General features: G+C 46.5%; 1 protein-coding gene across 1 annotated transcript in view; it reads left to right on the forward strand.

Moving 5' to 3' along the window:
• The window catches only part of TEX11 (testis expressed 11), a 1,326,855-nt gene that overhangs the window by 800,537 nt on the left and 501,036 nt on the right, over positions 1 to 25,282 (forward strand). The window contains exons 18-19 of the mRNA XM_086918299.1: positions 9,476 to 9,600; positions 12,935 to 13,020. Coding sequence (XP_086774425.1) covers positions 9,476 to 9,600; positions 12,935 to 13,020 — 211 coding nt within the window. The remainder of the gene's footprint in view (positions 1 to 9,475; positions 9,601 to 12,934; positions 13,021 to 25,282) is intronic.

Here is a 25,282-nt window from a genome sequence, read left to right on the forward strand (position 1 = left end):
GGATGACCCGGTAGGAAAATTGTTGCCGCCCTTCCCACTCTTTGACTCATGGTCCATATTGTTAGACTGTTAACCTTATAGCACGAAACTTTTTGAATTCCCAACGGAAGGCTCTGGGCCAACCATGCAAGACCAGAGACATCCTGACTGTGCTGGAACTCGCCTGACCCCACCCAAAATGGCGCCGACACAAATTGAGAGTTTTTGAATGAACTTTATTGTACCATGACCTTGCAACTTTTTAACCCCGAGATATATATATATAACGTTTTGGATAATGAAAGTAGATATGAAGGATATTGAGCATGTGCTTGGACAATGAATTGACTTAGGGTGGGTACTGATTATGAGTTGGAAAATGAATTGGTGTAATTTAGATAAAGAATGAGTATTGGATAATGAATTATGAATCGATTAATAATGAATTTTTGACATGCATCATGTCTGCTCTGTAAGGTAATTTCAATACGATTTTATTTGCACTGCTGCACTTTATGAAATGAACTGCTACCAATTCCGTTTATTAAAAGTATTTTGAAGGAGAAAGCATGGTCGTTGCAGTTGCATTAATAAGTTTTGTAATGCCTTACTACTGCGAGCGAAGATTAAGTATGATGATGGATGTAGATCAAAAGGGATCAGATATTTGGCAGCTACCTTATGTGCCACAAGCAACCGGAAAAGTGTTTTCAGATACCCTTAAAAATGACACCACAGAAAATGCCTTCTGGCCGTCACCCTTGCACCCGATAAAGACGGTTACGACCAGGTAGCTCATGTAGATACTCAGATCGTCAATGATTATCTATATGACACCACTGGTCCCTCTGGGCTGAAATGCCGAAGGGGCAAGGGAATGCGGTACGAGGAGATAGGGCGAGTATATGGTAGGTAAAACATTTTCAAACTACTGCATGATGATGTGCTTTGAATGCTGCCCCCCCCCCTACCCCTTCTTTTCCTCCCTTCTGCAGGTCACGTCAGAACGTCGACTGAAGTATGGAAGAGCGACGGTCGGACCACCGACGAAAAAGGGAAAAGGGGAAATCTGTGTTTAGTCGTTATAACAGATAAACTTTTTAAAGACGTAGGCTTAACATGACTGTTCCTCCTTAGGACATAGCGACTGAGAGGATGGACTGACATAGAAACTGGACAAGTACTGAATGACGAAAAATTGACTAGAAATGACGTGCTAAATAATGTAACTGGACGTTTGACTAGGTAGGGAAAGGACAAAGAAAAATTATACAGGTAAGGGTTGCCACGGCACCACCCGTCTAGGAAGTTAGAAATATTGCTGATGTTCAAAATGCACTACCCCCTTTCTCACACTCTCATAGATATAGCCAAGCTGCCCGACTGTTCTCCCGATCAATGCTTGCCGTTGCCTCAGCCTGGAGAACTTCCCACCACAGGAGGGAACAGAAAAATGGCTTAAGATCCAACCATGGGTAACTAGCACGACCAGGTTAATCACTGATCGACCAGCCGAGGTGTGAGTATTGGTAATTGGGAACGCTCGCAGGCGTGACAAGCGAGAAGGGAAAGGGGGGAAGGGTAGAAAGAGCAAGCACATAGATAAAACAGGATAGTAAAGATACGTAGGATATACGGATAAAAACAGATGTTGTAGGCTAACAATTGTTTCCTGTCTTGTCGTGAATGTCTTATATATGTGTAATACATGTGCCGTCCTCCCTGTCTGAGTTTGTGTATAATGTACGGATTTATGTCTTCCCTCTGTCTGTATCTGCATGTTACCTAACCTTTGCTGTTCCGTGTTGTGAGCGCACTAAATGACCTATTTTTGTACACGTCTCTCTCTCTCTCTCTCTCTCTCTCTCTCTCTCCCTACATGTCATACGTGTACCGAATGGCTCGTTTAGATTGCTGGCGACTCTCACTCTCTATGAGAGTCTGCCTATTCTCTCTCTTTCATTTGTAAAATTGTGCCCCACCGGCATCAGTCTGATTTGATATATATTAAACGCAAAGGTGTTCAGCGAAAATTGGCCGAAACTTAAAATAATTGTATCTCGCCATATTACTGCCTCTCCTTTCTGCAAAAATGAATGAACTTGAATTGGCTGAGAAGGAAAGGACAGGTAAGACGACTAAAGTCCCCCAAATCTGGCCACTTATAGGGGAACTGTATGTCAATGGCACCTTATGTCTGTTCTTCAGAGGCGAACGCCAACGACCAGATTGAACTCCCAACGTCCGGATTGCCCCACCCCTTTTTTTTTTTTGCACCCAAGCGCAAGCGCCCGAAGCATCCCCGCCCCATTTTTTTCGGTAAACCCCAATTGCTGTCCCGAATATAAACTTGATACACATGAGGAGTTGTTGACCCTCGAGAAGACCCTGTTTTGCCTGACTCTCGATAATAGCACCCCCGCCCTGTTCAAAAAGGATAGCCAGTCCTGATGGGAAATGTTCTGTAAAATGCTGAATATGATGTAATGCACAGTTGATGGGAACCTCACTTGATTTATAAATAAGACGATGAATAGACCTGCCATGAGCCCAGTAGGAATACTGACACGTGCACTGCTTGGTAATGGACCTCTGACTGTGACCAATGAGCGTATAATTGAGGAAGGAATTCAGCATGCATAGATATCTTCTTTTGCCATTTCACTGAAACATTGTCTTGTACCTATTCAAAGATTCACGATCACCGAAGGAGATGGGTCGGAAGTGACGTACAGCCTGGCTGCGGATCTTGGGACTCGTGTGACCTCGACCAAAGGTGGAGCCGTAGAAAAACAGGATACGGGACGAGACCGCAATTTCAACGTGGAAAATGAAAAACGGTGGGCCACCTTGAAGCCCTCCGTCTGCTGAACCCACGCGTGCCTGGAGTCTCCGTCCCCCTTCTTTGGGCCCGATTGACGGGCCTGCCTGCTTGTTATCCTTTGCTCCCTTGGTCCCTTTTGCGTGTCCCAGGAACTCTGACCCAGCTCCACCCTCTCCCCTATCGACTATTTGAACCACACTCACCCTCTTCTCCACGTGACTTTTTGCCAAAAGGAACGAACTGCATTCCACTGGGAATAGGGTGCTGCCATAGAACTGTGGGCGCCGAGCATAAGGCGCCGCCAACCGGATTGTTTAGGGAACAGGACTGTGGTCTAACAGCAGAAGACTGACCGCACCCTGCAACGCGAAAGGATAGAACAGAGCTGGACCCATAGCTCCACCGCCGGTGCTCAACAGCGCCAACGAAAGTACTTGGACTAGAGCCTACCAGTGATGGCTCACTGACAAAAAGACACTGGGACGAAGAAATATTGTATTTGAGCTGAATTCCGCTCTCATCAACCTGGTCAAAACTGTTCATTGGTTACATTTTTAGTCAGAGACATTTATGCTATGTAGTGCTTTGAAATGATAGGAACTCGACAAATGCAATCTCCTATGTGCTGTATTCTGCCAAACACATCAACTGTCCATGATTATATACCATATGCTAATATTGACAATGCTAATTCTGCGACCGTCCCTGTTTATATGTACCATCATCGATCACGAAAATGAACTTTTGCTATGTAAAAAGGGGCGACTGTAGAAAAATAGACATATTGATGTACATAAGCAACGTTCATTTCCCTTTTCCCACTCCTCTTCCTGCGCATATCCTAAATACCGTAAAGCATTTAACTACATCCTACTGCCGGCAAAGGCCTGTACCCGTGTATACATGACAGCCATTTTAGGCACCCTGGCCCTTTTTGCCCGCCTAAGATTAGAATCACTGGCTCCCCTTCCGCGTGTATTCAAAATCTCTCTCTCCCTCACATGCATAAACCATGAAGCCCTCTCCCTCTGCACGACCCCGCTGTGAAAGGCAACTCTCCCCCTTGACTCGCACAAAACCCCCTATTCCATCTTGGAGAGGCATCCTTTGCCTTAGCAGACATAGCCCTCCCCCAGCTGCACCTGACTGCCCCCGCTCTCATGTACGGGTCATAAGATCTCTCTCGCTCTCTGTGTGACTCTGTCCTTGTGTCCACCCTGGCTACCCCTCCCTTCTCCTCACGTAAACAAGTCATAAACCCTCTTCTTACGCAGAGCCCTGTCCTTGAGGGTCACGGCCGCGCCTGACCAGCACCTCCTTCCCTTCCATGAATGCCCCTCTGTTGACAAGCCTTCCCTCCGCACTCAATTGTCCACGCGGCATTAATACCACTCCTTTGATGACCCTCTTCCCCCGAGTCCGGCTGACCACATATGTCCGAGGCCATCGCCTGAGCCAGGAGATACCATTTACTGCCCTTATTGTATGAAGTCACTCCTCTTCAAAGGATCCTCTATTGGTCTTAGCCACCCCCACCCCTTGGGCTATGATCAGGCGTACACATCCTGCAAAACACTCAGTTGCGTGATTGACCTCCCCTCTTATCAGCAGGTCAAGGGCCCCCATTGTGAATGTATATGGGTAGGATCACCACGAGGATTATGGGGATGTCTTTCCTTTTGCGTCACACCGTCCTGATTGTGTTATCATGTGTTCTGTAGAGTATAAAAAGCCAGAGTCTCAGCTCACTTGTTAGAGCACCTCCCGAAAGACACTGTGTTTCGTGTCCGAAATGACTGGCTCTCCTCATGAGTAATAAACTCTGCTCTTGATTCCTGCTTCCAGCGCCCGTCTCTTTATTTTGGTAATTACTCAACATGGGAACTAAGGCGGTTTGCGCCAGCAGCCTGGGCATCGATAGGAAGATGGTTTGCATTTTTTCACACCTTTACCCCCCTCAATGAAAGTGACATCAAAAAGGTTCTTCGGAGTATCAACCCATCTAATCACTTCCGTGACCTGGTACCACCCTCCATCTTCAAAGAAATTAAGGATGCCATCTCTCCCATCTGGACAAAGATCGTCAATGCATACTTGTCACAAGGCACGATCCCAGAATGCCTAAAAGCTGCACAGGAAACACTTATATTAAAAAAACTACCACAGACAGCGCTGATCTTAACAACTTCTGCCCTATCTCCAGCATTCCCACACTAGCCAAACTCCTTTAAAAAAGGGTCCAGTCACAACTATATGCTTACATTGAAAATTTCCATCTCCTAGACTAACACCAATCTGGCTTTCGTAGTGGGTACAGCACTGAATCTGCTCTCACTCACGTGATGGATGACATTTTAAAAATGCTAGAGCCGAAATTAATCCTGCTTCCTTATCCTCCTTGACCTTTCCTCTGCATTTGACACTGTCAATTATGACAACCTTCTATTCATTCTAGAGCATAGGATGGACCTCTCTGGTCAGGTGCTGCAATGGTTCTCGTCCTTCCTCCAGCACAGATCCCAAAGAGTTAAGGTGAACCACTCCCTCTCCCAGCCATCCCCAATCACCATGGTGGTTTCCCAATGGTCCACTATATCTCCCATTCTCTTCAACCTGTTCCTGGAACCATTAGCTAATGAACTAAAATCCATGGACATTCTCTTCCATATGTATGCAGATGACACCCAACTCTATCTGAAAATCTCCACTCCGGATAACATCACTTTACTCAACTCCACCCTACTGGCTACTCAAAACTGGTTAACTGAGAACCACCTTCTGCTAAACACCTCCAAAACAGAATTCCTCCTCATTTCTCCCCCGAAACACACTCCTAAAATCGACCTCTGGATGAACCAACTCACTGCCTTCAACTACTCCACCCGCATTACTGACTCAGCTAAATCTCTAGGAATCACCCTTGACAAGCACTTGCATATGAAGACTCAAAGTCTGCTAGAAATTTAGGAATTCAGATGGACACCACTCTATCAATGAAATGCCATGTCTCCTCAATATGTGGCAAAGGATTTGCCATACTAAAAAGGCTGAAACGGGTTTTCCCCTGGATCCCACTGGAATGCAGACAGATCCTAGTCCAGTCGCTACTAGTTAGCAGGCTGGATTATGGCAATTCACTATTTGTAGGTATGTCGGACTACTTATTTAGAAAACTACAACTGGTCCAGAATGCCGCAGCAAAAGCTGTTTGCAATAAGAGAAAGTACGATTCAGCCACAAGTTGCCTGAGAGCCTTACACTGGCTGCCCATGAGGCAAAGAGCCACTTTCAAAATGCTATGCATTGCCCATAAAACAATTTACAATACTGGCCCTTACATTCTACGGAATAGAATTAAGTTCTATGCTCCAGCACGGAACTTACGTTCACAAGCCTCAGCCAAAGCAGCCACCACTCGGATCAAGCTATCCAGGATGGGCGGAAGTGCTTTTTCACACATTGCTGCTAAATGTTGGAATGATCTACCCATTAACCTCCGACTCACGGACTCCTACCCCACCTTCAAGAAAAAACTAAAAACCGCATTATTCCCTACATCAGAATAATCAATAAGTCCCAGGTAACTGCCTAGGTTTTACTGCTCATTTTTTGCAGCGCCGTGATATCCTAGTAGGATGAATGTTGCGCTATACAAGTGCACCTAACAATAACAATAACAAAGTGTGCAGGGGAGCTAACCACCTTCTGAGGACACTCAGGAATCTCAAACCTTTCCTACCTCAAGCGGACTTCCTGCAAGTGGTCCAAGCCCTTGTTTTGCCGAGGCTTGACTATGGCAGTGCTACGCTTTGTGGCCTCCCCAAATATACCTTGGCCCCAGTAAGGGCATCAGTGAATGCGGCAGCTAGTTTGGTAACGGGCACCAAGTGAAATGCCCACATCTCCCCTGTCTTCAAATCTCTAAACTGGCTGTCCTATGAAGCAAGAATTCAGCTAAAGATTGCCTGCCTATCTCACAAAGCCCTCCACTTCAAAACCCTCAACTATCTAGCACAATAGCTAGAACTATCCAGAGTGGGTAGATCGTCTAGGAGTGCTAACACTCTCCTCCTGAAACCTCAGATCTTTCGCAAAAAGAGAATATGCCAATGAGCCTTCTCCGGCTCTAAACCAACAATCTGGAACTCTCTTCCGTGGGAAATTCGTAGAATCTCCTTCAAGGTTGCTTTCAAACTGGAAGTAAAAATATTCCTCATGAATAAGGGGCATATTATCAAGGACAGCGTTACAATATTAGCGCCAGTTCAGCGGCAGAAAACTGCCGCAAAATCGGCGATAATAGGCTTGATAATATGCCGTTGAGAATTCCAGTAGAAGTCCATGTTCTGGTGTGAACATGGGCTTCTATTGGAATTCTCCAGGGCATATTATCAAGCCCATTATCACCGCTTTAGCTGCAGTTTTCTGCAGCTAAACTAGCGATAATTTTAACGCAGTCCTTGATATTATGCCCCATAGTTCTTAACCTAATAAGATGTGCGACTGTCTGCTCTAATTGCATTGGACATACTCCCGAATTTGTTGTTAATTTTGTATAATATTATGTTTTTTTTTCTCTCCTTCCTCTCTTGTTGTCTCATTTGCTCCCCTTCTATGTCGAAATGTATCAGCAACTAGCCCATTCTTTGGTGACCCCAGGATTGTAAATGGCCTGGTATTTGATCCCTATTTGATTCATTGTCTGTGCATTTTCCCCATTTGACTCATGTACTGAATTGTTACCTTCCTTTCCTTCAAATTGTAAAGCGCTCTGATATCCCTCGGAATCAAGTTTACGCTATTTAAAACTTTATAAATAATTGAAATAAATAATAGTCACCTCCCAAAACTGTGGAGGAGCGACCCATGACTTCAACTGGCCAGCAGCATCTCCCTTGGAGCAGAAGAGCTGCTTCCCTGCACTTTTGTAGGCACCTAAAGGACCGACATGAGAGAGAGCCTCTGCAGCGTGACCCCGTCAGACAAAGCTGCACTGCACACGAGCACCCCGGCCCGAGTGGCGGTGAACCGACAGTGCCCATGAAGCACAGAGACCCTCAGGTGTTGGATCTCTCATAAGGGGTCTATAATTGGTACGTACCCCCAAAAGTTTCAAAACCTCAGCTTCATAGTCCTGCACATTCATAAACACCATCTACAGAGGCCGTGGCTCAGGAGCTCAAACTGGCCCCTTACCTGCAACTTAGCCACCAGCAGTTAGGAGCCTTCGGGAAGAATTTTAAAATTAGAACTGGCTCACACCCTACCACTGCAACTCTTCAGAAGCTTTTCGAAGAGTATGAATTAACCCATCCAGGGGATGATACCAGTCGCCCTGGGGGTCAGAGTGAAGATGGTGAAAGTAAGACTGATCCTCCCCCCCTAGAAAGAGAAGTTATTGTACCTGTGCCCACAACCGAGGACACTGTGCCCAGAGTGCCTTCCTTCACTGAGGATAGATCAGGTCACTCAGAGTATGATGAAGAACTCATTGAAATGCAGGGGGGTACCATAAGTACCCCACATGTGCACCTCCCACACCCCCTGGAGTCCCTGGGGGCCCGCAACGAGCCCCCGCAGGTAGACTCTGCATGCCTTTCCTTGGCGGCATTGCCGCCACGGAAAGGCATTGGAAAATGCCCATTGTAATATGGCTGGCACTGTCTGATAGACACTGCCACCATATGGAACCCTTTTCTGCCCCGGTCGCAAGGCGATCGGGGCCGAAAAGCGGCGGACGGTCTTTCCATCTGCCGCGGACCCCCAGCCATGATAATATGGCGGGGGGGTCATTCCGGCATGGATGGTGGGTGTATAGCCCCCGCCAGGCTGGCGGAGGCTTCCGCCAGCCTGGCAGGCCCCCACCCGCCATCCTAATGGACCCCTTAATGAGGCAGATGCTGAGACCTGTGATCTCATGAAGGATACCCTGATTAGGTATTTGGTCTCCCCACTGAGGAGTATAGGGTTAAGTTTGGCGGACTCACAAGACCTTGAGTCAGACCTGAATAGGTTATGTTGACTTCTCAGTCGAAACACTAGGTGGCTGGTTAAAAGGAAATAAGTACCAGGACTATGAAGTGCTCTATAATTTGATCATGAAAGAGCACATATTAACAGTGTACATCAGATAAGTTGCATCAGCATCTAGTGGATACAACTCTTTCTGGTCCCATTGAGCTGGCTAAGAATGCTGATCAATGGGATAGAACTAGGATTCCCAAAAAGCATCAGGAGGAAGATGCCAACAATTTTAATGCTCACAGTTATTATTAAAGAGCTTCAAAGAAGTCACTGGGGCCTTAAGTTTAATGGTTGTCAATAAAGGGACTAGGAATGAAGCAGCTAAACATGTAGACTTTGTGGTTGCAGAATGTGAAAGCAAGTGGCAGCTTGTTGTAAATGCAATGGCGTGCAAGGGTGCATTTATTTACGCTGATAAACCATTTTCCAACTGAGGCCATAAGGATTTTTAGTTTCCATTAAGTTGTATATTACATGTGTTGTTAGTTTGTTTATCAAGAAGAGAGTAATAATTATCAAGAAGAGAGTAAGATTGAGAGGCACATAGTCATATTTTTTCTGTTGGTCTATTTCAGTACAATATTTTAGGTACCTTAGATTTTTTTTCTTTCAGATTTTATGTCACTTAATCCATCTTGCACTTTATAGCTGCAGATGCCATCATGACCATGGGAAAGCTATCCTCAAATGTAGCAGAGCATGAAGTGATGTTGCACATGGGTGAGGACACTTCGACCAGTCTGCTGAGCTTGGCTGCACAGATGGCTCTGGAGGTATGTTATACATTTAATGGGAGTATATCTGTTTGAAGAAACCTTTATATAATAGAAATAACATCATGAAGTGCATTTGACATGAAAACACCATTTAGAATAGGCAGGACAGAAAAATCAAAGTATGAAGTAATGTTCTTTGCCACAGGCTTTCAAATGTTTGAATTCTGTTGATCCCCCTTTCTAGAGCATACAAAGCCCGCTGTCCCAGAGTGCCCTTCAGGGTCTGTTAGGGAGGAAATGTTTAGTCAGGAGAGATGCCAAACACTTGTTTAAGGACCAAATTGATGCCATTTCCTTCACCAGTTTGTTTATCATGCACTCTCCAAAGAAACCACTTCCATATATTCCCAAGTCCAGCACACAAAGGTAGCATCAGAATGCTTACAGTTTTGGATTGATTACTGTAGCTGTCTCCACATAAGCCATCCAGACAACACACACACACCAATGCCCAGTGCATCCAGACGTTTGCTATTTAGTAGCCTCTATGCTCAGGACGTTTGATCATGAAACTGCTGCAAGGAGCAAATAACACTAGCTACCCACGAAACAAAGGATGCTCTTCAATATCTCATAGATTATGCACACAACCCTGGTGAACTGGACACATCTAATAACATAGAATGCTTTCAGAAATATCAGCCTGTACAGACCTTAAGGTCTAGCTTACATGTGCACTTCCGGGTCACTAAAATAAATATAAAATCTAATGTATGCTGAGGCTCGCTCACTCTACCTTCTTGGACCTAAAACTATGGAATGCTCTGCCCCTTGCACTAGTCTGACCTGGACGAGTCTTGGGGGCCAACGAATGATGTGCACGCTCCACAATGCAGGCGGTAGAGAAAGACAGTCTCTAGGAGCTGCTCAACAAACAGTTCCATGTTTGTAATGTTAGTTGATTCGGTTCCCCCCAAGTTTTTTTATATTATTGCAACTGTAGCATCTTTCCAGGTCTTTGTTCTTGCATTTCCCCGTAGATCCCTGGTCAACCGAGCAAGGGCCGTCTGTTGCTGCAAGTCCTCCTTGTCCGATATTCTTGACTCAGCCTGGGTGAGCTATGATACTGCTTATCCATATGTTTCTGAAACCGGTCCATTCTAGTCATCAAGGTGTCCATTTTACTGTCAATAGTGTGGATCTTTCCCTCATGTTGCTCAGTAGCGCAGCCATGTCACCACTTGCAGCATCAGGAGAGGATTTAGTGGCGTCCACCATAGGAGGAGTCCCCTGCCTCTTGTCGAACTGCAATTTAGACCAGCAGTTCTCAGCACAGGACTTCCAGGGCACCACCCTGCCAACGGTGTGTGTCTATTGCAGGTTCCGGGCCCTCCTGGAGACTCCTAGGCCACCCGACAAGACCCTGAGTGCTGTGCTCCAAGGGGATCAAAAACGGTATGGCCAGCTAAGGAGAGAAAGTCACTTGTTGGGCACGGTTGTACGCACCAACCATACCTAGGACAGCAACTAGCCACAGCGGCTCCCTGATCAGCCCCTGGGGTGCAACGCGCTAACTCGATGCCCAGAGCCCCAGACCATCAATCTCGGGGGAATCATGCTGGATCCCACGGGTACAATGATGCAGGTGCCCGGTTCTGCAATCACAGCAGCTGTATAGGGCACTCTCTGGAGGGGAAGGGGGAAGAGAAGATGCTGGTTACCCATCAGACAACTGTACAATAGATCTGCAGCAGCCCGTTGCTCAGTAAGAAGAGACAGATGTAGAACAGAGGTTGCCTCCACCTCTTGTGGGCCCGTACATATGCCACTGGTTCTCTGGGTTTCTAAAACGGGTTAAAATGCGCATCTACCTTCTCTGGACTCTATAAACCTTGGTAGTAGGACAGCCTCCCAGTGGAGCCCCTGTGAGGTCTTGCAGCAAGAGACCCAGGCCGCAATGGTGTGTCTGCCTCCCAGGCAAACGTTGTCACTGGAACCAAGCTATACCTGGCTGATGAGCCTTAGCTAGGGCAAAAGTGGTCCAGAATTGTTGGCGTTCCAGGTCAGGGAAGACCTGGCGTGTCAGTTGGGGCTGGACCGTTCCCATTGGAGCAGGGTGAAGACTGATTTGCATATTGCTGGGTCCAAACTAAGGTGGCATGGTGTGCAAGTATACAATTTCAAGCATTCCATCCATCACTTTTTTGTATCATTTAGCGTGTCACCCAGAGTGGAACAGGTATGCCCAGACGTTGTTCTTGTGCACACGGTGTCACTGGAACGAAGCTATACCTTCCTGATGAGCCCTAACTAGGGTGAAACTGGTCATGTGTTGCTTGTGTTCCAGTTCATGGAGAATCTGGCCTGGTAGTTCGGGCTGGACTGCTCCCACTGGAGCAGGGTCAAGACTGATATGCATAAAGCTGGGTCAAAACTGAGGTGGCATAGTGTGCAACATAACGTTGGCTTGGGACGCATAATTACCAGTCGTTGAGATTCATTCAGGTGTTCCATACATCACTTTTTTGTATACTTTAGTCCATCTATAATGGTGATAATTTCAGGCACCATTATGGTCAGTTATGGTACTATATGGCGGCATGCTGGCCCTGGCACTATGGTGGAAAACCCTGGCAGAATTCAGTAAGTGGCGAAATTGTGGCAAACTCTGTCGAAATGCTCACTCTGGCACAGTGGTAGTAGTGTCTGTTAAAATACTGACCCTAGCACAATAATGGTCATCTCTTTCAACATATTGGTCTTGTCACGTTCGTGGTCATCCATTGCAGCATGCTGTCACTGGTAAAATTGCAGTAATCCCTGGTAAAATGCTGGCTCAGGCACAGTGTTAGCATGCCTAAGCAGTATGTGAACCTTGGCACGATGATGGTAACACATGGCAACATGCTTTCCCTGGCACACTGGTGTTAATCCTTGGCTACATTTTGGCCTTGGCACAGTGGTGGTAATCCACAGTAACATGCTCACTGTGGCATAACGGTGGTATTTCCTGGTAAAATTCGGATCCTGGCACAAAGGTGTTAATCTCTGCAACATCCTGGCTTTGGTAGATTAGTGGTAATCTCTGGCAACATGCTTGCCCTAGTATAATGGTGATAATGTCCAGAATCATGCTGGTGGTAGTCCCTGTCATATTGTCTGCAGCCAGGGTATAATTGTGCCAAGGCGCGCATGCAAATCAGTTTGAATACATTACAGTTAAAACAGGCTAGTGGACATATATAACAGGTAGGTTAGTGCATATGCTTAGCTAACCTCTGCAACCAAGATACATCTATTTGCCATTGCCTGGGTTGTGAGGGAGAAGATTAGAAAGAATGATGCCTGCTGCATTTGTAAATTCTTGTTTACTATATGATTTTTTTTTCAGAACGGACAGGAAAACGTGGCAATTATAGCGCTAGAATACTTAGTCCAGCAGTCACAAGGCCTGGCTCAAGTATTTACATCATTAAGGTAGAGTAAGCCCTTTCTTTTGAAAATATATCATATTGTGTACTCTGAGGCAATGTATATTATTTGTATTCATTCATTTCTGTGCAGATTGCTACCACATGTATTTTTTCAAGTCAAGTTCAAGTTTCAATACTTTATTCGACAGCATTGTCATAAAAGCATTTTATCCCTATTCTAAACATAAATCAATACTATACTAAGTTTAAGATCAATTTAAGATACGCATTAAATACAGATTGCTGGCGAATTCTTTTCACTAAAAAGGATTTATACAGTTTAAAAATCAGGGTATCTATGCCTGGTGCATAAAGAGTAAGTCTAGCTTAACCCGTTAAGTGCGGCGCACTTTCAGCGGACGTTGCGTGCACTACCTCGGTAGTGCTGCACACGTCCGCTGAACGTCGCTGCCCCGCCCACGCAATAGAACATTCCGCACTAGCGCGGAACGTTCAGCGCAGCGTAGGGGTTAAAACAACATACTTTTCATCATTCATAATTAATTGCAGTTAAAGTGCGGGTGCGAATAATCCAGGCCCATCCCAAATATTTGGCTAGGGCAATTGCAAGATTGGGGGCGCAATTTGATCTTAATATTCTTAGTGCTTCTAGGTATTTTCTTATACCCAAGTTCTTGCACACTGGTTTTAGCCATCTACTTCTTGGAGCAGCATACAAGGGGCATACGAACAAAAAGTGTGGAATATCCTCAACGTGAACCTTGCAGTAACAACATGTAATAACATTACTTGGTGACCATTTTAAAGTAAAGGCATTTAGAGGTAGGCAGCCAACTCCGAACTGGAAATACAGCTTTCTGTCCAAGGGTTTTGTGATCAGATCCCAGTACTGTTCACAATTTGGGATTAATTTGGACTCCAAATACTGGGCTGTCAACATAGAGGGTTGATTGGAAATTAAAACAGATTGATGTACCATGTCCCAATATATTTTTTTCAACGACGCCTTAGGTGGAAAGGCGGAAGGGTCAGTAGTAGTCCATAGGTGGTCTAGATGCAATTTTTGTAGCAAGTTCCTGATTTCTTTAAGCCAAGTTATTTTATGGAACCGATCAGAGCTAATAATATCCATAAGAGCAGATGCATAATGGCCCAGTTCAGGTGTTGTCTTTATGCGCCTCCAGTATAAAAGTGGGCGCAAACGAGCCATATCCTCAATCTTTTTCCTCCCAAGATCATATAGGAGAGGGATCGATGGAGTGCTCTGCGGGACACCAACCAACCGGCGAAGGAATTTGTTCTCTGCAGTAGCCAAGACACCCAGTTTGGCGAAGCCCCATAGCTCTGATCCATAAAGACAGGCGCCCAGCACTTTCATGCTATAAATCTCCATAATAGGCTGGATGGGTTTTGTTAATGAAGATTTATGTTTTTGTGCTATGGCCCCAGCCAGCGGATGGAACTTTAAAACCACGGAATCAATGTGTGATTTCCAATTCATGCTCCCCTGCCCAAGGTAAGTGAAAGCGTTCACCTCTTCCAAAGCAGACCCATTGAAATTTATTTTGCCTTTGAATTGCTTAGCGGGATTCAAATTCATAAACTTGGTCTTTGTAGTGTTTAATTCCAGGCCACGAATCCGACAGAAATCTCCAAATGCATCAATTGTCTTTTGTAATTCGCTAGGGGTCAGCGAGACCAGTAAAGTGTCATCAGCAAACATTAATACTGGGACCCGCTTCCCATCTAGCGTGGGGGCATCAGTTGGTGATTTCTTTAAATAGTCTACTACGCCGTTGATATAAAGGGAGAATAAAGCGGGGGCCAGGACGCACCCCCTTCTCCCCCAAACGGCCAAAGAAACGGTAGCCAGAGCACTGGTGCTCTCCCGTCTGGACTACTCGAACGCCCTTTACATCGGGGCACCTAACTTTCTGATTAGAAAGCTACAGGTAGTCCAGAATGCAACGGTGAGACTCATCTATAACATCCCGAGTAGACTCAGGGTTCGCAAACAACTGAAAGAGCTTCACTGGCTTCCAGTGGCCCAAAGAGTGCGCTTTAAAACTCTGGTCCTCGTCTATAAAGCCCTGCATGGACCATGCCCTCCCTACCTTGCCAAAAGATTTACCTTCTACCTTCCGACCCGACAGCTCCGATCTACCTCTAGAAAGCAGGTGGTCATTCCCAGATTCAAAAGAGTTCACCTGGGGGGACACTCTCTGACGGTAAAGGGAGCTCAGATGTGGAACGCCCTGCCTGATGCTCTTAGACATGCTCCCAACCTGATCAATTTTTAAAAACTGCTAAAAACTCACCTTTTTATAGATCATGAATAGCTGATTCCCTAATTACTCTGATTCAGTTTCTTCCCCGCGCCAGGAGAGTCTTGACTAACAGAGCGTGTTATAAATCTATATATAACATAACATCCCTGCCTCACCCCACGCTCCACGGGGAAGGAATCTGTGACGTCCCTCTGTGCACCCCACCTAATCCTGGCGTAGTTGTTTTCGTGCATACGCATTAACAAAGTCAGTAGTTCGGGGCTAATTCCAAGCTCGCTAAGAACAATCCATAGTTTTTGTCGAGGTACTAAGTCAAATGCTGACTTTAAGTCGACAAAAACGGCATATAATGGGCCATTTGTCAAGGTCACGTTTTTCCAGTAGAGGGTTAAAAAATGGAATACCTGGTCGACCGAGCTAGTTAGTGGGTGGAAGCCAGCTTGGTACTGGGGAAAGGATATCCTTATCATCTATCCAGGCTTGTTTTTTATTTTGTATCATTCTACCCATCAGTTTTTGTGCTGAGTCGATAAGGCTGATGGGTCTATAATTACTTGGTAAAGCCTTTTCCCCCTTTTTAAAAACTGGAATGATCTCCGCGCCCTTCCATGAGGCTGGTATCTCAGCTCCTTGAGCGATGGAGTTTGCAAGCCAAACAAAATATTGGCACCAGTTAGCCCGGTCAGATAAAAATACATCTGCCGGTATTCCATCAATTCCTGGAGCCCTACCTCTTGTCACCCCGTCCAATGCTACATTTACATCCCCACGTGTGAATACTTCATGGCTATAAAATACCATTTTGGGGGGCGGGTGGAAGCCCGAAGGTGAATTGTCAGCATTATTGCGGTTTAAAGAAATCCACCCATGCTTCCTTAGCCACATGATTTTTTGGACACTCTGCGATTCCCCCCCTACCCCATTTTAGGATAGCCCAAAACTCTTTCTGCTGTTTAGCTGCGCAGGTTTTTTTAAGATCTAGCCATTGATTTTCATCTCACAGCCTTTTTGCCCTAGCTTGAACCTTTCTATAGTCGTCCCTGGCCTTTAACACTCCTTCTTTACTCCTCAGCGCTAGGCTGAGATTCTGCCGTGCCTTTCTACAAGAATGGTCATACCATCCTTTATTTCTCTGAGGACAAGCACCCTTTCCCTGCTGAACTTTTTTTAAAAAGAACCCCTGTATGTTAAGAAAGAATTTGGGGTGTGACTCTTCGATTAATTTATTAAAATTAGGTTCATTACAATGACCCTGCAATCTACTAACCTCTTTTACAACAACCTCCAATAGATCCTGCATTTCCCCTGGCTTATCCAGCAGAGTTGCCCATTTAACGTGGCGATGGTTATTAGATGAAATAATGTCTAGTGGCATGACGGCCCTTACAGGATTTGTCAATATTACTCTTTGGTCCAATTTGAAGAGCAAGCACAACGGGTTGTGGTCACTCTCCAATCTAGGTGTCACTTTCATATCTATCATCTTATGCCAATCTCTGACATCTACAAGGATGTAATCTATCCGACTGGTTGCCCTTGTGTTGTCAAAGGTATGAACACCCTGAAGGTCTGAGGGAGTGCGGCCATTTGCTGCTCCCAACCCCCTAGCCAAACACAAGCTCTTTATTTGTACTGCCACTTCAGACCATTTCTTTGCCATGGGTAAATCCAATTGAGGGACTCCCCATTTAGTATCTTCCTCTAGGGATATTTCATTATCCTCCTGGCCTAGTGGTTCGAATGTTGTATTCATGTCACCCCCCACTAGGATGGTGGTATGCGTTGGAAGATTCTCTAAATCGTTATCTAGTGCTACTACCACCTCTGAAGCTTTGGCCCCTATTGTTCCCCTAGCGTATATGTTATAGAGGGCCATCTCATGGCCGTCAGCCCAGGTTATCACAATTGGGAGTAAGTCACAATTGTTAACGGGTCTCGCTATAATAGTGCATTGAAGTGATTGGCGTACCCACGTAATTAGTCCCCCTGAGGGCCGTTCTTTTGGATTCTTTTTCGCGGGGACAAAGAAATTAAAAAAAACCTGGCGATGGACAGGGGTCACTGCCCAGGTTTCCTGGAACATAATTACATTGTGGCTGTCAACAAATTCGCCCCATTCTGGGGACTCTAGTTTGTGGGAAATTCCCACCAGATTCCAGGATAGGAATTTAAGACCTTCCTTCGGCGGACTGGCCCTCCCATTCAATGGTGATACATATTGGGCATGCGGGGGTTGAGCCAGAATGGTGGGAAGCTAATTGCCCTGCAGTTTTCAGTGATGCGGGGAGTGGGAGTCAAGTGCCCCTTAATACAAGAATGATCCCCAGTACAACAGGGTATCCTCCTATTACTAGAATTAGTGACAATAAGCTTCTTAACAATGCCAGTTCCCCTCTCTTGGATCTCAGCTATATTACCCTTGACTATACTCATCCTACCTTTCAGTCAGTCACACTCATTGAGATCAGAAAGGGCAGAGTATCTATTTTCCGTCGTTATGCCACAATTACTTCTTATACCAAGGGGTTTGCCTTTTCTTACCACAGAATTCCATTTTGTTCTGAGTACTGTGGGATTTAAAATACTCCCTTTCTTTGCATAGAAAAAGTCTAGCGTTAGAGGAACTATCTCTGTGGATCTGCGCTGGGGAGGGTATATATTTGCTAGAATGTTTGGCAGCACTTCAGGATCAGAGAAGTGTAACACCACACAATCCCCTCTAAATTTTTTGCTACCACCCCCGATCCATTCTACTCTTCTAACCTTCACTACTTCTTGTGCCAACTGGTCCATTCCCCCCGGAGAAAAGGCCATGTTCCTTGATAGCCAGTGCAATGATTTATTTATTAGGGAAGATGGGTTCTCTACTTGCCCAGATTCTAAATGGGGAACATTCGCCAGGACCAATACCAGGGGGGATGCCTCTACGATTAGTTCTACTGGTCCCTTCTCTATGTTGGAATCTACCAGCCTGTCCCTTTGTCTTGGCCCTTCAAAATCACCGTTGTTATTACCCAGTCCCCTGGAACCCCCCCCCCCTATATCATTGGACAGCATAGAGATAAGGGGAGTATTTTCCAAGGGTTCTGGCCTGGGGGCTGTCTGTGTATTTTTTGACTCGACTCTAAGTGTCTCCTATTTAGCAATTTTTGCTGCTTCCTCTAGTGTTTTTTGCAAAAGTCCCCCCAGCCTGTTCACCTCTTCAGTGAGGTGGTCTATTTTGCATAGGAGAGGTTTGGTTATGGTCTTGATTTTACTATCTAGGGCGTTTACCAGTTTCTTAAATTGGTCTTCGTCCAAAAGTAACTTCCCCCCAGAGATTCCCCTTACATCTTCTCCAGTACTTTTCGATGGGGATATATCTAGGCGTTTTTTACCTGAGCGAAGCCCCCCCCCGTTTTGAGAGACTCTTTCCCCCCCTCCTTAGCTGCTCTTGGGGCTGGTACCGGTGCTGGGGGCTCCTCTTCTAGCAATACTATGTCTTCATCAGGTATACTCTCAGTGACTGAGTCGGCTATGGCTACTAATAGCTGGGTTAATGGGTTGTTCTCAGGTTGCTGAAAAACCTCATTGCTAATGTCCAGGGCAGGTGTATCAAGAGACATATTATCAGGTGCTGGCAGTACAGGGGAGAGGCTCAACCCCAGTGAGGATCTCCTATCACTGTTTATTTTTGCAACAACTTGAACCATATAATTGTCAATGGTATTGACAGCTTGGGTCGATTTTGACTTCGACATATTAGGAGGCTGTAAGGCTGGTTACCCCCGAGTTATACCGTACAGCGCTGTTGCACAGGATGACTTTCCTACAGTTGCAGAGATGGATATTAGTAATGAAAACTCACGGATGATGTTTTGGCCAGCGTTCCAGGCCCTGTCCCTGTCTCTTCCTTCCGATGAGGGCCGTAGAGGGCCCGCCCTTTGCCCGGGCTTCGCCCGGCGTCCCGCGAGGCGATTCCTCCTCTGATTTTATTGGTGGGAGGGCGGTTAGGGCGGGGCACGCAGGGGGCGCTGACCGGATGTTGTTTGGTCACGCAGGGACTCCTGGGAGCGTGAGTCCCTGCCGCGCGGCTCCCCTGCAGCCTCACAGCACCTCAACAAGCACAGGGCAAACAGGCAGCGTTGGTGGGCAAAGCTTCCACGTAGCGGCTCCCGCGAAGCGGGAGCGGCAAGAGGTAGCACCGATGCAGGTTCAGGTAGGAGCAGGCGAGATGTCCTCACGGCGTCCCGGGAAGATTTTTAGAGGTATTTTTTCACATCACCTCCAAAATCACACCTATAAACAACAAGCCATGATGATGCTGTGCGCACTTTGAAAGTATCCACCTAAGGGGTCACAGATTATAGCTAGCCTTTCACTCCCTAGATCGTGGTTGAGTTCCTATTTTTTCATAGCATGAGGTAGCCTCATTTGCAGGACAGGCCATGTCACTTGTTTGGGAGTTTGAGTAGCCTATTAGCAGACAACACGTAAGCAGGACAGGCAAGAGGTTGTAGACAGTTCTTATTGTATTGTTCAGCTGCTGAGAAAATGAATTTAAAGGTGTATAGATTTTAGAATCATGAGTTTAAACTTGCAGAGTACTCCAGAGCAGGAAATTATAATGGTGGTATAGACTAAGAAAATCGGCAGTGTCGTGCCTTTAAAAACATACAATATTTTAATAGTTTTAAATTGCTGGGATTGCAGTCTTATTGTTAGTCCGAATGTCAAAACAGCATAACATAGTGTAACATTTTACAATCCTTGTGACTCTTGTTTTTGCATTTGGCCACACCACAACTGCACATTCCCGAAGACCCTACTTAGGCACACCACCATCTGGCAACTAGGCAGCCTCCATCTTGTATTCAAGCTACAGCGTTCCATGCATTGCCCTTGTTTCACGTAACATCATGACCTTCATGCCAGCTTCCCCATATTTTCACCAGTGGCGTAACGAAAGTTGAGGGGGCCCCCCTGCAAAGAACACAGAGGGGGCCCCCTCCCCAGGCCACCACCAACCACTTTTGCAGAGAGGCCCCCTGGAACTTGAGGGCCTATCCTGCACTGGAGGGGCTGTGGGGGCTTATCTTACGCCACTGTGAAGATGCCAGAAATGCCTTTTATTTCAGTTATGGAGCTATCTCATTAGAAAAACAACAGACCTACAACTTCGTGCCATAAGACATTCACTTTAACACCAGGTAAAAAACAGAACAAATTAATTCTGCACTGACATAGCAACAATAATTATCCCATCGTAAGCTTATTCTATTTTGGCCACAGCACAAAAATATAAAAACGTTCTCATGTGCCCTGGCGGTGAGGTCTGTGGGACTGGCAGGTTTCTGTGCCCGGGGAGGTTTGTGGGGCTGGCAGGTTTCTGTGCCTGGAGAGGTCTGTGGGGCTGGCAGGTTTCTCTGCCTGGAGAGGTCTGTGGGGCTGGCAGGTTTCTGTGCCTGGAGAGGTCTGTGGGGCTGGCAGGTTTCTCTGCCTGGAGAGGTCTGTAGGACTGGCAGGTTTCTCTGCCTGGAGAGGTCTGTGGGGCTGGCAGGTTTCTGTGCCTGGAGAGGTCTGTGGGGCTGGCAGGTTTCTCTGCCTGGAGAGGTCTGTGGGGCTGGCAGGTTTCTGTGCCGGAGAGGTCTGTAGGACTGGCAGGTTTCTGTGCCTGGGGAGGTCTGTGGGGTGTGGGGCTGGCAGGTTTCTGTGCCTGGGGAGGTCTGTGGGGCTGGCAGGTTTCTGGGGCAGGATGCTGGGTGATCTTGTTACACCCACAGAGTCAGGGATTTGGAGACATTTATGAACCAGAAACATTGATCCTTTTACTGCTACTGGGCGGAGTACAACAGCTTCAGGGCGGAAAAGTGCACGGAGCGCAAGTAAGGTAGGTTGTGCTGGTGTTAAAAAATAAAGTCCAGAAAGAGCAGAGTTACACACGCTGGTGCCTGTTTGGACAGAAGTCACGTGCAACCTCTGGTAGAACATGCTTCGTAACCTAGAAAGGTGTAAATGCTATTTTTTTCCTTTCATATCAATGGGGTAGAATTGGTGGCTCTTTGCAACAGCAGTAAACAGAGTGGAAGTACATGGTATGCATTGCCATGAGAATTATGCTGCAGGTACTCAATTATGCAGCACGAAAAGGAAAATTATGCGGTCTAATGCCGCACATTTTGTGATATTTATACTTAATTTTTTGTTATTTTTGCACCTTTTAAGACTGTTCTAGCAAACGTTTCACCTCAGTCTCAGTTTAACAACCAAACAGCAAAATGTAACTGAAAGGTGGCCTGTCAATTTTAGCGAAGGGCATTCGACTGTGCAGCAATGCATGTTGCTGTATTTTAGTAACTTTTATCTTTCTCAGCTAGAAATCATTTTTTACGTAGCACCACTGCCACCACAGCCCCAATCCTCACCTTCTCTGCCCCAAACCTCCCCCACTCCACTCACTCACACCCTGATGTCCAGTTCAGCTGGACCCGCCCCTTCAGAACTGACATCACTCGGCAACTAGAAATCAAAGACAAGAAATCGGGTCAGTTTTGGGGGAAGTCGGGCGAAACCGGGAAACTTCTCCCAAAGTCACAGACGAAGGTGTAAATTCATAGGTGAAGGGTACATTATCTTGCGCCCACAAACTGCAATGACGATTTTTGTGTTTTCTATCAAATCCGCACATCAACATAAATCGCAGGTGAAACTGATGACACTCACTTTTAATCTATAATGTGTAATGTGTAAATGTAAATGTAAATGTAAATGTCCAGGAATTTATATAGCGCAAATCACCGAGCAGTTTCTAAGCGCTTGCTTAGGGAACCCGTCCTGGTATTCCCCTGTGAGGTAACCCCGGCAGGGTATCCGCAAGGTGAAAGCCAGGCATCCCGCCGCGAGGGGCCGTTGTGGAGATTAAGCAAGCTATTGCCCAGAGTCGCATAGTGTGAACCCATTAATCGAGTGGGCACCGGAGCGAGAATTGTCGAGTCCATGGACATTTTAGGACTCAAGACCCCGCCAAGCAGGGAATTGAACCCTGGTCCCGGGCTGACCTCTTCTTCTAGGTCTTCCTCCTCTAACCAGTGAGCCACACTTCTCCACTCAACCCCCCCTCTTTTCCAAACAACCTTCATGTACCAAAGGCTCCTTTCTTCTACTAAATGACTTCACTCTAAACTGGAGACCTTACGCACACAAGTGGTCATCGCAATGAATTTTGGGTGGGGTGCGCTTGTCTGCAGGGGGTGGCATAGACTGGGGGAACAGACAGAATCACCTGCGCGGCCCGCAGAAGACAGGGCAAACAAGGATAGCCAGAGAAATAATTAAAATATGGCCGGTGGTCGCCGTCGCACGTTACCTCTCAATTGTCTCCACTCTGATATGCCTCCTCGCTTCACCAGTCAGCAATGCACATGACAATTGGTCACCAGCCCCACCCTAAGGGTGAAGAGTAAGACAGCGCAGACGCAGTGGTGGAGACATCTGCATGCTGCGCAGTGTGCACCATTAACATTTTTTAAATGTTACCATTTAATTTATGAAGAAAAGTCTAGAGCGAGTGTCAGTTACGTAACCTAACTATATTAATTCATTACCTAACCTAGACGGTCACGGATGTGTAGTGCTTGCTGGTACTGTTGAGGGGGCCCCTGGAGCACAGGCCACCCCCCCACCCCTACAATACGGGGGCTGCGGGGCCTGTGTTACGCCCCTGGGGCCTGTGTTACGCCGCTGCTTATAATTCCACACCACACAATTCAACTATAAATAATTTAACCCTACAACATTCCATACCACATAATTACAATCCTAAAAATATTTCCACTTCACTCCATATCACATAATTCCACATCACAGAATAACATTCCACACAACTTAATACCACTCCCAACCATATAATTACACTCCACACAACTCAACTACACATAATTCCACGTCAACCTATATAATTACACTTCACACAACATATTTACACTCAACTCTAAAACACATAATTACCCTACAAAAAATACAACTCTGCAACATGTTGCATAATTCCACTCCATATAATTATACACCACGCCACATAATTCCACACGTCACACAATTCCACAATTCATCCCCATGCAATTTCTCACACAGCATAATAACACTCCACATAATACCTCTCAGCTCCACATTAATTAACCTCCACATAATTATGCTCTACTCCATACTGCATACGTACACTCCACATAAATCCAGTTTATGCCACGTAGCAACACTGCACATAGCTACACTTCACACCATGCCTCATAATACCACTCACGGTACAAAAGGGGGTGGTGATGGACGGAGCCTCTGAATCAATCAAACACTCACACCCAGTCAAAAGATCTGGGTTTGATCCATCACCGTTCTTTAGCCCAATCTGCCACCCCAGTTCAAACATGGCTATATGCAATTCAGTCTGGCCCTGTGCCTCATGGGAACAGTACAGCCTGAACTGCCAAGCCATGTCTTCTCTGGACCGGAAACAAGCTTCCGAGGACCGGTTTCGGGCATTCCAGCCGTCTTCAGCCCGGCTTGCTTGAATCCAGTGGCAAAGTGAGCAAGGGACTCACGTCTGAGCATACCCTGCCACACTTATGGCGGCCAAAAGCGGTACAAAAGGGGGTGGTGATGGAAGGAGCCTCTGAATCAATCAAAAACTCACACCAAGTCAAAAGATCTGGGTTTAATCCATCACCGTTCTTTAGCCCACTCTGCCACCCCAGTTCAGACATGGCTATATGCAAATCAGTCTGACCCTGTGCCTCATGGGAACAATACAGCCCCAACTGCCAAGCCATGTCTTCCCTGGACCGGAAACAAGCTTCCGAGGACTGGTTTCTGGCATTCCAGCCGTCTTCAACCCGGCTTGCTTGAATATATACCACTCAACATAATTTCATTCAACACCGTAACTTCCACGTCACATAATTCAACTCTACACATTTCCATTCCACATCACATAATTCACAACAAACTACATAATTCAGACTAACACCACAAATGCACAACACACCACATACATCCAATCTACACCACGCAATTCCACATCATGCTGCAATATTTAACAGCACACCACATAAGTAAAGTCCACTACATACCGCTTCACAACACAAAATACCATTCCAGATAATCCCACTCCAAGACACATAATCCCACTCCACTCAATACCACATAATTACACTGCACACCATGCCACATTATTTCACTACACAGATCCAATCAACGCAACACAATTCCACAACTAACAATTCCAATGCAAACCATATATGTCCACTTGGCACCACACACATCCCCTCCACTCGAAACAGAAAACGCATAGGTAAAAAACATTGTCCTTTACAACATCAATAGCTGTAGCTCTCACCTTCCAATGCCTCCCAGCAGATCCTGTTTCTGGAGCTGCAAACTTTCTGGCTGTAGTCAGCTTAGTGCTGCCTCACAGGAGCAGTACTCTGTGGTGAATGCTGTCTCTGGGGCCCCCAACCCCATCCTTGTCCTCTCCCGTCTCAGAGGCTGTGCTCTGTGGGGAATGCTGTCTCGGGGAACCCTTGTCCTGTCAGCTCTCCTCTGCGCTGCCTCTTGCGCTGTCTCTGGGGCCATCTGCCCAGCCTTTCTCCTGTCAGCTCTCCTCTGCGCTGCCTCCTGCGCAGTCTCTGGGGTCCCCACCCCAATCCTTTTGCCTGTCAACTCTGCACTGCCTCCTGCGCTGTCTCTGGGGCCCCCACCCCATCCTTTCCCCTGTCAGCTCTCATCTGTGCTGTCTCTGGGGCCTCCACCCCCATCCTTTCCCCTATCAGCTCTCCTCTGCACTGCCTCCTGCGCTGTCTCTGGGGCCCCCAACCCCATCCTTTCTCCTGTCAGCTCTCCTCTGTGCTGCCTCCTGCTCTCTGGGACCCCCACCCCCATCCTTTTCCCTGTCAGCTCTCCTCTGCGCTGCCTCCTGCATTGTCTCTGGGGCCTCCAACCCCATCTTTCCCCTGTCAGCTCTCCTCTGTGCTGCCTCCTGCGCTGTCTCTG

This window comes from Lissotriton vulgaris, chromosome 4_1 (assembly GCF_964263255.1).
Source record: "Lissotriton vulgaris chromosome 4_1, aLisVul1.2, whole genome shotgun sequence".
Taxonomy (NCBI): Eukaryota; Metazoa; Chordata; class Amphibia; order Caudata; family Salamandridae; genus Lissotriton; species Lissotriton vulgaris.